Consider the following 16,608-nt stretch of genomic DNA (forward strand, 5'->3'; position numbering starts at 1 on the left):
AAGTTTATCCCAACACCTGACAGAGATTAATGATATTCAGTTGGGAGCAGTGAGCTATTAGTGGAAGTCACTGTTGGTCATGGTTGTTTCCTATGTTCCTCTCTCCCAAGCAGTTCCATCTTACCCCAGTGAAGTTGATACATCAGGCAGCAGAGCCTGCAAAAAACAATCGCCACATGGATGGAGGGATGCAGTATAAGTGGGGGGATCATGTTTCCTGTCTCATCCATCAGTGAGGAAACGTTTGTCCTTTCTTTCTTCAGTACAGCTTCCCAAACCATATAGCTATTAGTGTACATGGGCCCTGCAATTCTAGGAATCAACTATACCATGGTTGGAAAGGACTATTGAGTTGGAGAGATAAAGAAAGATCTGTTGTCCTTGTACTACTATCTACCAGGATCCTGCCCCCTGTTTTAACACAGAATCTAGAATCATATGTGTTTAGCATGGAATCCAATTTGGTTATTTTTAAAAAGTGAAATCTTTGAATATTGAAGAAGGTAAATGGCAAACCAGTAGGTGAAATGAATGGCAGGCAAAAAAAAAAAATGGAACTGATAGCTTTTTAGAGATGTTTTACAGGAAAAAAAAGAAAGGATACCTTTGAACAGTTGCCAGTAATCAGCGTTCAAAACTGGTGCAGATTTATAACACAGTACTAAAATAATCGTGCCGGGTGCTCCTGCATATAATTATTACTTATTGTTTTTTGTTTCCTAATAAAGCACTTGCAACAACCAATGTTAGCCTTGTGAAACTATTGATTGGCCTATGAAACTATTGATTGTTAATCAACATGTCATTTAATATTGTTAAGTTTTATAGTTTTCGTTTTGCTAATGGGCTTTCATATACTGACTCTTTGTTGATCACTTATTCTGAATTTTGACATTGTTTGGTGTTCCTTAGTAGTAATTCTGCCAGATGTTTAGGATTCATATTTCAATACCTTCATCTAAAGACAGTTGATCTGACTGTCTGGAAAATCAGATGAAAAGCAATTCCTACCTGTCTCCAGAGAAGTTCAAATTTCCCAGTGTCACAACTTTTGTCATGCTTCCGATCAATAACTACCTTGATTGTATCTTCTTGAACCTGAGCACATAGATCTGATGTTATTGGGGTAGAAGGGAACATAGTTGGACTACTATTGATTTCAATCAACCAAGGTTTAAAGTCATCCCCAAGAATAAAATCTGCCCCATAGAGTTCAAAGCTGCTCCTCCGTGGTTCGACTTGATCCTGCACCACTTTCATTGTACAGATTATGTTTCTTTTCATTGATGGATAGATAATATTACGCCAAACATGGCCAAGACCTCTTTTCTGTAAATACTCTTGGAATTTGCTGCTTGTCCACATGTTGTGATATGGCAATTGAGGACTGCGGTCCGTGGCATTCTTGTAATTTTTCTGGATGGAATTATTACACAGGTGAATGGAACTGTGAAAAATAAACACAATTATTGTTCATGTGAAACAATTATGCAGACTGAGCAATCATCTTTCTTTTTTAAAAAAACTGGAAACTCAGGATATATATATATATATATATATATATATATATATATATATATATATATATATATATATATATATATATATATATATATTCCACTTTCTTAAAAATGAAATTCCATTGACTTTGATATTAAAATACTTAACTACTATATTGAATACAATTATTCCTTTCCACTGACAGAGAACAGGCTTCTGAGAGGGGGGACTGGGGGAATTAGGAGGGGCAAGTCAGCTGAAGGACCTCTTAGTCAACATAATTCTGCAGTCAAAGAATGCATTTACTTTTTTAAAAATGTGATGCAGTTCTAAACTAGGGGGCACTAGAGAGGTCAGAGCACAATTAGTCACAATTACTCTGCTTTCTGTTTAGAGAACAGGTTACTAAAATGCAAAGGTTATTACAATGAGGTGAAGAGTTGTACATCCTGCTAAACTCATCAACCAAACTGGAGCATGGCAAGATCAGCCAGCACAGCTCATGGCTGATAGAGTCATTGCCAGACTGCATCCTCCTGACTAAGTAGTTGTTTACAGCAGTCTTTTTCTTCCTTCTATTCCTTTCAACCAACTTTTTGGCACCAGTGTTTTTTGTTGGTGCATATCACCAAATGCTTCAATTTTTATTTTCATTTTTACATGTTTTCCTTTGCTCATTTTGATTTATTCTTACTTTTTATCCACAATTTTTGGGAGCACTTCTCTGGTAATTTTTTTTCAAGTTGTTTTGGAGTTGTCTTTCACTCCACGTGCAAAATGCTCCATCCACTTTTCCCCCTCTTTACCTAGGAATACCCATCTTTAGCCCATATCCTTTCTCCCTCTCATTTTCACCCTGCCTCCCCTTCACTGGTCACAATTTTTAAAAGATAATTTTACGAAATAAAATCAATTAGTACATATTGGCTTCTTTGAAACCAACATATTGGTTTCGTAATAGCAGTGCTGTGACAAGCAAAATCAAGATTTTGTCTTATAATACTTTCAAATGAATTATACATTTCAAATTAATCATACACATTCATGCTTCTCTCAGTTACCTGTGTAGGTTGTCTAAGGAGAAACGCTGAGTGGAAAATCTCAGATAGCTTTCCTTGTAGAACCATATAGTCAGAGGATTCCAGTCCGTGACAAGAAACCATTGTCTAATATCAAACTTTGTATCATAAATCAATAGTGGTGACTCAATGTACTTTTGGACCACCCATTTATGGTCCTTTATTGGAAATTGATCTGTTGGTTCAACCAGCTTCAATATATCCTGTAGTCGTTTCTTACATACTATTTCTGGAAGATGAAAAAAATAAGAAAGGATCATGTTAATATGTAAATAAAAGTATACTTTAAGAAACAAATTAAGATCTAACTAGATGGGAGTTGCATTGGAGTGGAGAAAATGAATACGGATAACTTTTTCTCCCTCTCTCATAATACTAGAAACTGGTGACACCCAGTGAAAATGATGGGCAGTAGTTTCAAAATGTACAAATGAAAGTCCTTCTCTTGAAAAGTAATTACGTTGTAAAATTTTCCACTATCAGATGTAGTGATGAACCCCTAACCTGTATAACACTGGTTGGAGATAGATAGATTCATGGAGGAGGCATCTATCAATGGCTGTCGGTCATAGACACTAAAGGGAATCTCTACAGTCAGAGGCAATAAACTCTGAAACCAATGCTAGGAGACACCATCAGGCAAAGGCTTTGATCTTTCTGTCTTATTTGTTGGCCCTCTAGGGCAACTGCTTGACCATTGTATGAAGCAATATGTTGAACTAGATAGACCAGCCTTTGCAACTCCAGGCTTCAAGAACCCCCAGAAATGGTGTGACCATGCATAATATGTTTGGGAAGCATAGCTATGTACATGCCCACCCAAGGCCTTTTCCCTTCCCGCCAACTCCAGGTCCATCATCGGTCATTTTGAGAGGGAGTGGTCATATCACCCAACAAATGTTTAACAGATTTAAGATATATGTTAAAAAATAATTAACCCCCACCCATTTGGGAAACCCTTCCAAGGCTGAGAAGAAACCCCCGGGTTTTACAAAATGTGGTTGGGAAAGCCTGAAATAGACCATTGGTCTGGTCCAGTAGGTCACTTCTTATGTTCCCATGTACTTATATGTTATGCTTGAAGCTCTTAAACATTTTATTTTTAAATAGTAGCCATGTAGGGTCCTGATTTGGATTTGGACTGTACCATGGGTGAAGGAAGATTTAACCCATGAGAGACACATTCATTTCTTTCACTGCAGAAGGGTAAGGGGGGGGGGGATTTTATATCTACCTCTACCACGAGATTTTGCTCCAGGTTTGATAATCCAGATGTTGTGGAGGCCATCAATACCATGCTGAGGGTTTGCTAATATAATTTTATGCAAAATCTTTTGACACTGAGTTAAATAGTTTTCTGCATTGCAAATCACTCCGCCTTCACTGCAAACAAACCAAAATATTAAAATGTTTAGTACAGTTATGGATTAAAAATCAGTTATTTCAAACAAGGGGGATTGTGGATTGATAAAGAGGGGTAAATTCTGAATGAACTAAAATTATTGGTTCCACTGACTTTTAAACATTCTCCAAAAGCAATGTTGCCTTATATTTTCAATGGAACACACCCTTGAGCTGTCTTTTAATTAATTGCATGGATCTATTCTCAAATTCAATTTTGATTTCACTCATAAACATGAAAGCATCATGTACTAGACTGTATCCTTCCAGCTTTTCCATTTGTGACAGGAGTGGGGGACCCCTTCTAAACACTTGAAGTATTTATGCTGGAGATTGTGGGACTTGTGGACAAAAGTTACATGGGATGGTGGTTAGAGTGAAGAGGGGAACAGGAAGTGATTGAATGGAAAAACTAGCAGGATCCAATCCATAGTGTATGGAATTAAAGCAGTAAGGGGTAACATGCATAATTAATTGTGCATTTTGAGCAGTGTGCATAGGTGTATGCATGTGTGTCCACCTTTCTCATTGAAACTCAAGTTGGATTAAAGCTAAAGGTAAAGGTATATCCTGTGCAAGCACAGGGTCATGTATAACCCTTGGGGTGACGCCCTCTGGCGTTTTCATGGCAATACAGGGTGGTTTGCCAGTTCCTTCCCCAGGCATTACCGTTTGCAGATAGCTCCAGAAGGTGGAATATGTCAGATTTCCCATCCCTGCAAGCGGAACAGGACATAGTTCATCAGGTATAGTTCAGGGATGAACAAATTGTGCTAGGGATACAACTTGGCTCGAGGTCCATGCCAGTCTTCCTGGGCATCTCCAATGGAAGGCTTAGAGCAGTGATAATCATTCAGAAGAAGAAGAGTTGGTTCTTATATGCCGCTTTTCCCTGCCCGAAGGAGGCTCAAAGCGGCTTACAGTTGCCTTCCCATTCCTCTCCCCACAACAGACACCCTGTGGGGTGGGTGAGGCTGAGAGAGCCCTGATATCACTGCCCGGTCAGAACAGTTTTATCAGTGCTGTGGTGAGCCCAAGGTCACCCAGCTGGATGCATGTGGGGGAGTGCAGAATCGAACCTAGCTTGCCAGATTAGAAGTCCGCATTCCTAACCACTACACCAAACTGGCTCTCAGTGGCTTGGAGCCACATGCTCTTAGACATGACACTCGTGACTCTTCTGAGGAGCACTATTCCAAACTATGGCACTTGCCCCGTGTTTTAGACAAGTGGAAAAGACCATTATCCAGTAGGAAATTGTGGCTGACAGGTGAGACTGACAGGCTGACAACTGCCACTGGAAGAACAGATGTCACAAGCCCCCGAGGCATTGGCTTCATGCCAAAGAAGGAAGTAAATGTGTCTGTTTGGGTTGACAGTAATTGTGAATGTGGCTCTCCCCAAGCAGAGTGAATAGCACTGGGTTACAATTGTTTCTTTAATACAGAATTTATACAATGTTATTTTAAGAAAGTTGAAGTCTGTTTAAACTGATCTCCTGGTCTCTAGCTTCTTATTACTTTCCCTTTGCAGTTTAGCCAGGAAGATAAAAGCTATAACAGTGATGCTTAGCATGGTCACTGCACTCTGAAGAGAAAACTTACTGAATGAGAGAATAGTACTGTTCAATTAATTGATCCCATTCTGTGTCAGAAAGCACTGGGGAATTCTCTGCTTCGATGTCAATGTCATCATGCTCAAGTTGCTGAAGGTAGGTTTCACACACCTTGAGAGCCATCTCTATTAATTCTCCCGGAAGTTCCTTAATGTTACTTTCATTAGGGTCTGTGAAACATAACCAAGTATTCATGAGTAACATACAAGTAACAAGGCTTTCTAGGGTCAAGATCCCTTTGTTGGGACCACAGCAAGGGAACCACAGTTCAACCAACATTTGAAGAAAGAATGTAGTGGCCAACAAAGGTGTACTTTAAGCAATCACTGTTCATATATGGATCCATGTACCAGCCTGCAAGTAGAAATGCAAGTCTGTTTTGCTACTGCTACTGCAGCCTGGTTCAACCATGCAAGGAACCTCACAGCCCCATCCAGTACTGCATTAAAATCTCATTGCCTAAATTCACAAACTTTTTTTGCCACACCCCTTTTTGGAGCTCCTCTTAGGTTCCAGGAATCCCTGTAGTAAGCTGGTCACTTGCACAATGAGCTAGGCTAAGAAAGGCTTAAGCTAAGGGTGAACTAACTATACTCGACATACCTTGTCATATGAGAAGTATGTGTGTTTATTATGCATGTGACACAATTCCACAGGGCCTGCAAAAGGGAGCTCCTCTGCCGGGCATTTGGTTGAGGTTGACCAGAACCATTGCCTTCCTCTGGGCCTCCAAGCCTCCCTTCCATGAAAATCATCACCAGAACCATCCAACCACGGGGCCATCAGTATGTTGCAGTTGTTACTGTTCACTACTGTTCCATTGTTCTACTATGCTACTGTTTTATTGATATCTACTGTTTACTATTACTGTTATTTATAGCCACTGGTTTTCTGCTTGTTCCTGTTCTGCTAAGTTCTATGTAAACTGCCCTGAGCCTCAGAGGAGGGTGGTCTATAAATGTAAAATAAATAAATAAATAAATTTTAGCTTTCCCACTTATGGGGAAATATACATCTGATACTTTTGTATGTCAGTTATAGCATCATCCTAAACAGATCTTCTCAGAATCGTACTCAAGTCTATTCAGTGGAGCTTTCTCCCAGGTCTGTATCTCATCTTGTTTATTAAGAATAACATGGCAGGCTTCCCTATTTCAGCCAGTTCTGTCTACTAGGTATTTTTTTATTTGTAAGATTAACCAATGTCAATCCTACCTGTTGTCTCAGCTTTTGTATGAAGGCTTCCTGTACTTGACTGATCATGATCACCAGTTATGTCCAACTTGACAACCCATTTTAGTATGGAGGATGCTGCTGTTTTCCTGAAGTCCTCTAAAACAAAGGCCATAATATTGCTTTAGAGTATGTTCCATTCAATAATGCACATAAAGGACAAATTACCAGGGAATGTCAGACAAATCTGGAGAAGCTATCACCAAATCCCTTTAACATCAGTTAACAATATAGTTACTTGCTGACTCCATACATGCTAAGTTTCAAGAGGTACAAAAATCTAGTTGGGTTTTTGTTTTTTTTTTGGTTAGGTATATCCTGCCTTTCTACTCAATGGGGATCCAAAGCAGCTTATGTCAAACTCCTTTGATGGTTTTAAAATACAGGCCTTATGCAACATCTTCAAAACAACATGAGCAGTTGATAATGAAATAGTTTAGGACACTTACAATTAATAACAACAAGGACAAAATGGTTTAACAGACTGGGCTTCTTTGGTTCAGATCTTGTCAGCTTAGCTCTGATGTGATATTGCTGAGGGAGTTGGCTGATATTTGGCTGAGAGAGAGAGAGAGATCACTGGGGATTTACAGTGCAATCCTAAACTATACCATCCTAATCCCATTGATTTCAGTGGATATTTATGGTTGCTTCTACAATGATGAGGTAAATTGATGGCTTCAGGTGGCAGGGGGAATCAAACAGCTTTTGCCACCACTACCAACAATTCAACACATGATTTTGGGAAATCCTATGGACATGTGCAGTTTGCGACACTCTATTTAAAGATACAAAAGAAACAAAAGAAACGAAGTAGTTAAAGAACATTAGTTCCTGGGCCAGATGAGGAGAGCAGGAGTGCAGCAAGGTGTGATGGGCAGTGAGAGGCAAGGGTTAGTAAAATGTGACAGAAGCAAAGGACACCTCAGGTGGCAACCTTTGTTAAACCGTATGCCAATGATTCTCAACCTCACCTGGATTCTCCTCCATATGAATGGCTACCATGAAATCCTGAAACCTGGGTCTTAAAATATAGAACTATGATGAAAGAACTGAAGAAATGTCAACTAAAGTTCATTAGATTATTTTAATTGTTTTAAGAGGGTTTAATTATTATGCTTAAAGATAAAACTGTTTGTATTATATTTTATGAATTAATTGTATTGTTTTATATTGGAACATGATGGAAACTGCCCTGGCTATGCTGGGAAGGGTGATGAATGAATGAACGAACGAACGAACAAATGACCACAGATGGGTTTGTTGTTGGTACTTCTTTGCTTGGTCCCAAAAGCATCTCTTCCCTATAGATTTTATGTACCTCACATTACCGAGAAATGCTTCAGAAGAGCCCATGAGGCAATATTTTTGTATTTGAGGAGCACCTGTACAGAAATAGTTGTTTCTGTCATAGAAAGATGCTTAGCACATAAGCTTTTGACATTTTGTGGTTGCTCCTGGTCCCCATGGCAGCCATTTTGTGACTAGCCTCAATCCTGTGGCAACATTTTTGTTGGATCTGCTCACTGCTCAGTCTCAAAATTCCCAGAGTCCATTCAGTGGTTCACCAAGATTTAAGAACCCTGGAATATGCCATGTGGGAAGCATCACATATGCTAACACTGAGGTACATTCTTACCAAATGCCATGCTTAAATTCTGCACTTATTGTTAGCCTGCAAGAATCAGTGAGCAACAACAAAATAATACAGTCCATGTTAAACTGTAAACATAAAATAACTCCATCAAGGTTATAACTATGTAATATTTTCAAGACCAAAACAGGAAATTAAAAACTCACGGATAAAATCATATTTTTCATCATCAATGCAAATCGCATAACATCGAGGGAAGAAAGCATTTGGATTTGCTGACACATACCATGGCAAATTCCTCATGTGCAAACAAAGTCCAATCTTTAAATGAAAGAGATGTGTTAGTTATGATTTGTTTTAATGTAGCATACAAGTCAAGATGAGGCATAGTTGTGTGATTCTGGAAAATCAATTTTTTGCGTGTGTGAGAAGGTGCATGCTGGATTCTTCAACCTAGTGGTCTAGATTTCGAAGCATGCTACTTGCTTCCAAGTAGAGATTAATTATTTCAGGTTGAATCTAAACTAAATTTTCCATCAGCTCTCTTACTTCCCACTACAACCCAGTGAACTCCTCAAAATGGTGCTCCTCCATGGTGGGAGTACTTCCATGAAGGTACTCTGCAATGAAAACAGGGAATTGGTGGGAATTGCCAGTTTAGTCTGGATCCAACCCATCATGTTTAGGAGTAGGCTCTCCTACTGCAAGAATTTTGTCTTGTAAGAATCTGGTGCACAACTTAGTCTACATAAGTTGGTCTTCTTGTGATGACATGTGAGCTGAAGATGTTTTGTATCTCATTCTTCCTCCAAGAAGCTGAAGGATCTAGAACATGGTACTCTACTTCTCTATTTCATCCCACAACAATCCTGGGAGAAAGATTAGGCACAGAGTGACCACCTGCCCTAAAGTCACCCAGTGAGTTTCATAATGAACCTGGCCCTTCCAGGTGTAGCCCATCTCCCTAATCACAATACCACACTGTCTATAAAAATGTCATCTTCTAATGAGCACTCTTTACAATACTCACTTTAGTAGTAAAGGAGCCTGTTCTTGCATAATGATTGAGCATCTGATCACTGTGGAGACTATAATAATCAACTGCATCTTTTTTTATAGTCCAATAGAAGGATGTTTCTTCATTTCTTACCAACCTAGACTGGCCAAAAAAAGACTATGTATTATAATTCCACATGAGAGCAGTTACTCAGTGACAGCCAATATTATTGGACTTTTTCTGCTATGGTACCATGACAAAAACAGGGTTTTCCCCCATTTTAGAGGAACAATCTATATCTATTAGCCAGTAGTTTTTCATTACTTCATGGACTTGGCTCTAACAACAGGCAAGGGGTCATGTGATAAGAAAACCCCGCTGATGCAACTAAACAGTCTCATTGTATCGGGTTGAGGCATCATTGGGGAGACAGTTAATCAAGACATCAAATACATGATGATCCCCATCATGGTACCAGCCAATATATTTCCAACCTACCACCTACCCTTCCTCTCTCTCACTGAAGAAAGGGATACTTCCAAAGAGCCTAGGAGGAGACATCTTTCTGTACCCATTTGGCGCCCACATCGGCAAACACCTGCCTCAATACTAGGAGAATACTTCGCTAGCAATCTTAAAACATTTCGTACAACCGCCCAACATTTTAAAAAATATTTATTTTATTAATTTCTTCAAATTTATAACTTGCCCTCTCTACCAAAGGCAGACTCAGGCCAGCAAACAACGTATATTTTATAATACAATTAATCACATTTAAAAACATGTAATGTTTATAAAATCTAAAATCCAGAAGTATAGTGCCAGGACCTTAAGAACTTGGGTAGAGTATGATGTAAAGTGTGATACAGAAGGGAGGCTGAATGAGCTGTTTTACTGGCCTCAACCATAAGCCCGTTGGAAGAGTCCCATTTTGCAGGCCCTGTGGAACTCAGTGAGTTCCAACAGGGCCCTGATGTTTTTGGGGAGCTCATTGCACCAGGCAGGAACCAGGGCCAAAAAGGCCCTGACTCCAGTCAGGGCTGGGTGGATTTCTCTGGGACCATGGACCACTAGCCTGTTCATATTGGCTGAGTGTAAAGCTGTTCTAGGGACGTATTTGGAGAGGCAGTCCACTGCTGATCCCAACAATCATAGCAGCCATATTATGATTTCTGATTCTAATCTGATTTGGGATCATTCAGTCACCCTACATGTAAAACTATAGCAGAAGTCCCACCTTGAGAAGAGGTCATCAGGAGTATCTCTGCATGACATTGCTCTAGACCAGGGGTAGTCAAACTGCGGCCCTCCAGATGTCCATGGACTACAGTTCCCCCTGCCACTACAATTCTGGGAATTGTAGTCCATGGACATCTGGAGGGCCGCAGTTTGACTACCCCTGCTCTAGACTTACCGTCTTCCAGCCTGAAGGAATCAGTGACTCACCCAGAAATATACAGTATCAGGGCCCATTACCCTGCCCAAAATGCTTCTTGAGGCAACATAAGAAACAGACAGTGTTGTGGTGATGCAGGGGTCAGCACATTTTCCTGTAGTAGGGCATACCATCATACGGTGATCCAGGTACAATACATAGAGGAGAGAATTAAACATGCTCTAGGACACCTGACACATTCTTTGTCTTGTCTATTCCTCTCTCATTGTACATCCTTTGGATGAGGACCATTGACTATCTTTCTTATCTGATTCCCATGAAGGAAAAGGGGGGAAAGGAAAACCAGCAGTATGTTGTGTAACTAATTGTTTATTTTCCATTAACCCATGTTGTGCTGTTCACGATCTAGCATAAGACAGAGTTGTTCCATTGAGGATGGTTGTTCCACTGAGGATCATTGAGGCCAGTTTTCTGCCACCTATTAGCAGTGCTACCTGGTTTTGTTTTGGTTTTTTTACATTAGTCTGTGATGTTGGTTGTTGGATGCCAAATAATCAAGTTTTATTCATGGGTCTGAGTAGGTTTGCCAACCTCCAGGTAGCACCTGAAGATCTCCCACTAATAGAGTTGATCTCTAGATTACCAAGATCAGTTCCCCTGGAGAAAATGGCTGTTTTGAAAGGTGGGCTCTGTACTATTATACCCTGCTGGTGGTCCCTCTGCTCTTTAAACCTTGTCCTCCCCAGGTTTAACCCCTAGAGTGCTATTTTATGGACTGTGATCTGTTTATTAATTTATCGTTTGATTGGATGACATTATATGCCCTGAGCCCTGCGACCCAGGGGAGGGGTGGGATATAAATCCAAAAATAAATTAAATATGGTTGCAAATCTATGTCTTGCTGGAGATTTTGGAATATCTTGAAGTAGCCCTCATAGCTTCCATGGCAGGGTCAAGCCTGACAGGTTTGGGAGTATTATGTCCATAATTACATGCCTAAACATTGAGGGGGTTTGGGGTTTTTTAATCCATGGCTATTCCAGAGACCGAATTCCCCATGCATGGTTGGCTTGGCCTGTAGTTAATTTCTATTTTTACACATTTTAAAAGTAAATCTTCTGGGATGTCATTTTGAGTGTGCATCAGAATAAGTATACTTGGTTATCAGAAATGTGAAGAACACTAGACTAAATCTAGTCCTGTGTTTTTATCATGGAAGGGTGCAAGAGGTTCTTCTACTACCTATTGTTTTAGTGCACAGTCAATTGTTAAGGAAATAATATCCCCAAAACAAAATGTTACAATAATTACTTTGCAATCTTACCATTATATCATGAATGTCACCTGAATTGTTACAGGGAATTTCCTCTTCGCGTAGGGCAGGTTTGCTTTCTTCAAGGATATCATATAAAACAACAGAACAGCAGTAAGTATACTATAGACAAACAGTTGTAGGAAAGCTATGTAAACAACATTTCTAAGAATATCTATTTGTTTGTTTTATATATTTATATCCTGCCTTATCTATTCAGATGCAAGGCAGCTAACAGGGGAGTACCAAGTTGCAAAACGAACATAGCATTATATATATTATTTAGTAATGGAATAAAAACAATATTTATTGGCATAAAATGCATAAAATGCCTTTGAAAATACAATTATTTTGCATTCCTTCCTGAATGTGGGAAGTGAAGATGACCTGACCTCCATGACCACTCTGGTAAGCTATTGTAGAGAACTGGACATACTGCAGCAAAAGCCTGTGTCCTAACAATGCAAATTGTCTCAGGAGAAAGTGTGTTTGTGTGTGGGGGAGATTTCATCCAAACCTGGAAATAATAGGTGGTACCTGAGGAATCTCCCCCAAATATCTATGGTAAAGACCATAAATATTTGGGAGGATTCCTAGAACATCACCCATCACTTTCAGGTTCAGATACAATTCCTCAGCTATTGCTTTACAATTACAACAGGGAGCAATTAAAATAAAATTGCCCAAGACTCATACTTGGTATCTGGGAATATGCCTGGAAATGCACTACAAGTATTAGGAATGTAGGACGTGAAAGCTTTAAAGTTAATAGACAGCATTTTGAATAAGTTGTTCGAGCTATTTCTTTACATTTTCTAAAAGTACCTGAAATTGCATTCTCATCTCAGATTGTAGTCTCAATTAAACATCTGAAGCAATGTATATATGGTAATTAGGTGTGCCAAATCTTCTGTTTGGCACCCCCAGGGCCCCAGTGCTGTTTCATAGAGAAGTGGGAGCAAAATAGAAGACTCTTTAAAATACCAATACCACAACATCACTTCCAGTTCATCACATCAGTTCACTTCAGAAGTGACTTTGTTGTGTCAGTATGATGCCAGTTATAGAGGACCCAGCCCCTGTAATCTCTGCACTGAGTTGGCAACTACTGTTTTATAAATAGTAAAGGTTTGACCAGAAACACCCATTATGAGATGAGACAAATTTTAACTCAAGCCTGTATCCTAGACACTATTTTCAGTGTAAAGAGTCAGCTATAATTCAAAACCTTTGAGTACAATATATATATAGTCTTTCTCTCAGTTCCTGATAACCATCTTGAGTCCTGTAACCTAAACCTTTGAGATATGAAGTCAGATCTTCCTTCCTTATTGACTAACGCCCTACAACATTTTATTAGAAATTATGCAAGGGAAGGAAGCTAGCCCCACAGTGTAGAATTTGTATCTACTGAAAGCCAGCTGTTTGCACAAATGTGTGAAATTCTTATCTTTATAGTAAAAGCAAACAGATCTTTCTATCCCACAGAGTCTTTATGAGGTGAGCCAACCTAACCTTTCATTCCCAGATAGCAACTGCATGGATTTTCAACATTCCAAGAGTAATCATTTCTCCTTAACCAGTTTGAATGTTTATGGACATTCTGTTACATCACAACTAATGATTTACAGGCTAAGGAAGACTCATGGGTGGTTTTTAACCTTATAGGGGTAGATGGGTAAGCTTGTAAAAATTCAAGTGCAACCTTAAAAAACTACCACTATACCAATGCTTGGTTTTAATTAAAAAAAATAAGAATACAGAATTGAAATTTAAAAAATTTATTCCCAATGTTTATATCCCAACCTCAATGCAAATGAAAAGTGATTTAAGCTCCTACCATTTTTCCCACCATTGTCATGCTCTGTTTCATTCCCTTCTTCTTTATGTTCCTGAGGCTCATATTTAAGGGGGTACTTTCTTTCCACCCATCCTCTTTTCCTTAAAGAATTACGAATTACAGGGTAAGGTCCAGAGATGGTAAATATTCTTCTTTCCTAAAAGCAAAAGCAAACAGACTTCATTCTATATGAAAGAAGTTTAATGAATTGATTCAAGCTGGCTTTACCTTCATTCAGTCTACTGCTGTTTGGTGGCAATTAACTTGACATGAACACATGAGCCTGAGCCAGACCTTTGCTCTATCAAGGTCAGTATTGGCTACTCTGACTGACTGAAGTGGTTAGGAAGGTTGTTGTTTCTGTCATTTTGTAGAATATGTAAAAAAGAAACATTCAAGAGGGATCAGAATGGCCTATTATGCATGGCCGCTGAAACGGCGGCATGGAGAACGCGGAGGAGGAAGAAGCGAAGCAAACCGCTTACACATGGGACAGAACACAATGGCGACAAAATCCAGAATATCCAATTATGCATGCGGCTACTCTGGAGCTGCTTCTGGTTGCGCCTTGGTCCTGGGACCACTTTCTTCCGCATCTCGCTAATGCGGTTTTACGGCGGCATACGTTTACTCTGCGTCCGGTTGCCGCCTGTAGCGTGCATAATTGGTGATTTTAGCCACCGCCATTCCACCCCGAATGCGGACCTTCTACTCCGTGCATAATGGGCCAATGGGAATATAATGGAAGAGTTCAGGAGTCCTCTTCTGTAAGTGGCAATATAACCTATTGCAATGTTATTTGTACATATCATCTCCATTTCTATATTGCAGTGTCCTCTGCCATAATAACCCTCCTTCATTGTGGTATTTCGTGCCTTAGACATTTGTTGTTACCTCAGGCAGCTTTTATTTATATCAGCCATATACTCTCTTCTAGTGAGAGTATAAAGTCTCATTCCTCCATTTCTAAGGTTGTTAATATCCAGGACTTGTTGTTTGCCAGGAATTACAAGTGATCTTCATATAAATTCTTCTGGAGAAAATGGCAGCTTCAGATGGTAGACTACATGGCATTAAATCCCTAATTAGCTCCTCCCCAACTTTTGCCCCAAATCTCCATGAATGTTCAAAGCCAAAGTTGGGTACCCTAGTGATTTCATGAGAAAAAACTGAAGGGAATTATTTTAAATTATGTGTAGTTAAAGATTTACATAGAGCCTCCTCTGGCGCAGAGTGGTAAAGCAGCTGACATGCTGTCTGAAGCTCTGCCCATGAGGCTGGGAGTTCAATCCCAGCAGCCGGCTCAAGGCTGACTCAGCCTTCCATCCTTCTGAGGTTGGTAAAATGAGTACCCAGCTTGCTGGGGGGGGGGGGAACAGTAATGACTGGGGAAGGGAATGGCAAACTACCCTGTATTGAGTCTGCCAAGAAAACCCTAGAGGGCGACACCTCAAGGGTCACACATGACTTGGTTGCTTGCACAGGGGATGCCTTTACCTTTAAAGATTTACATTCTCCTTGCTGAAAAATATGGAAATTCATGATAAGGGTAAAATCTGTACATGCACTTATTGAATGACCAGGGCTGCAGAATATTAAAAGTATTAATTTATACTATACCAGGGGGTACATAGAATCATAGAATCATAGAGTTGGAAGGGGCCATACAGGCCATCTAGTCCAACCCCCTGCTCAATGCAGGATCAGCCCTAAGCATCCTAAAGCATCCAAGAAAAGTGTGTATCCAACCTTTGCTTGAAGACTGCCAGTGAAGGGGAGCTCACCACCTCCTTAGGCAGCCTATTCCACTGCTGAACTACTCTGACTGTGAAAATTTTTTTCCTGATATCTAGCCTATATCGTTGTACTTGAAGTTTAAACCCATTACTGCGTGTCCTTTCCTCTGCAGCCAACAGAAACAGCATCCTGCCCTCCTCCAAGTGACAACCTTTCAAATACTTAAAGAGGGCTATCATGTCCCCTCTCAACCTCCTTTTCTCCAGGCTGGATATTCCCAAGTCCCTCAACCTATCTTCATAGGGCTTGGTCCCTTGGCCCCAGATCATCTTTGTCGCTCTCCTCTGTACCCTTTCAATTTTATCTACGTCCTTCTTGAAGTGAGGCCTCCAGAACTGTACCATCAAAGGGCCCAGTATGTAACACATTCTTTAGAGCAGAGGGACTGCTAGAAGATCCTGTTGTAAGGAACACAAGATGCCACCTGGTCATAGCACATCATAAAAATCATCAAATGAGGCTGATACATAGGGCAAAAATGTAATAAATAAGAAAAAGCAGTGTTAATTTAGCACTCTGCTAATCATATATACCCTGATGGCCTTTTCTGTTAAAAATCTCGCCAGCTTGTATTTGTCTATTTTGGGCGGTGGTAGAAATTCATCCACAGCTTTCTGGGTTAGATCTAAGAACAAAAATAAGGTCAGATTACCATTTGCAGAAAGTGTTAAATGCAAAAAGCAGAAATCACAACTGGATTACTGAATACTCCTCTGTTTCAGTACTCATTCCTATGTATCTATAAGCTGAACAAAAACAAAAATTTAGTGCTAGGTTGCAGTATCAAGTAGAGGGAAGATTTCAGATTTTTCATTCAAGTTCTTTTGATCCCAGAACCCACATT

The 16,608-nt window shown here is 39.8% G+C and overlaps 1 protein-coding gene across 4 annotated transcripts in view; it reads right to left on the reverse strand.

The window, feature by feature from the left end:
- The window catches only part of TTLL8 (tubulin tyrosine ligase like 8), a 40,665-nt gene that overhangs the window by 16,670 nt on the left and 7,387 nt on the right, over window positions 1-16,608 (reverse strand). For 3 of the 4 annotated variants that reach the window (XM_077338284.1, XM_077338283.1, XM_077338282.1), the window contains exons 4-13: window positions 16,298-16,389; window positions 13,968-14,124; window positions 12,140-12,207; window positions 9,453-9,581; window positions 8,629-8,743; window positions 6,811-6,927; window positions 5,585-5,765; window positions 3,814-3,962; window positions 2,562-2,808; window positions 1,012-1,447 (exon numbers count right to left, since the gene is read on the reverse strand). In XM_077338284.1, coding sequence (XP_077194399.1) covers window positions 1,012-1,447; window positions 2,562-2,808; window positions 3,814-3,962; window positions 5,585-5,765; window positions 6,811-6,927; window positions 8,629-8,743; window positions 9,453-9,581; window positions 12,140-12,207; window positions 13,968-14,124; window positions 16,298-16,389 — 1,691 coding nt within the window. Of the gene's footprint in view, window positions 1-1,011; window positions 1,448-2,561; window positions 2,809-3,813; window positions 3,963-5,584; window positions 5,766-6,810; window positions 6,928-8,628; window positions 8,744-9,452; window positions 9,582-12,139; window positions 12,208-12,952; window positions 13,036-13,967; window positions 14,125-16,297; window positions 16,390-16,608 lie in introns of those variants that run through there. The other variant, XM_077338285.1, reaches the window with a different exon arrangement.

This window comes from Paroedura picta, chromosome 5 (assembly GCF_049243985.1).
Source record: "Paroedura picta isolate Pp20150507F chromosome 5, Ppicta_v3.0, whole genome shotgun sequence".
NCBI classification, from domain to species: domain Eukaryota; kingdom Metazoa; phylum Chordata; class Lepidosauria; order Squamata; family Gekkonidae; genus Paroedura; species Paroedura picta.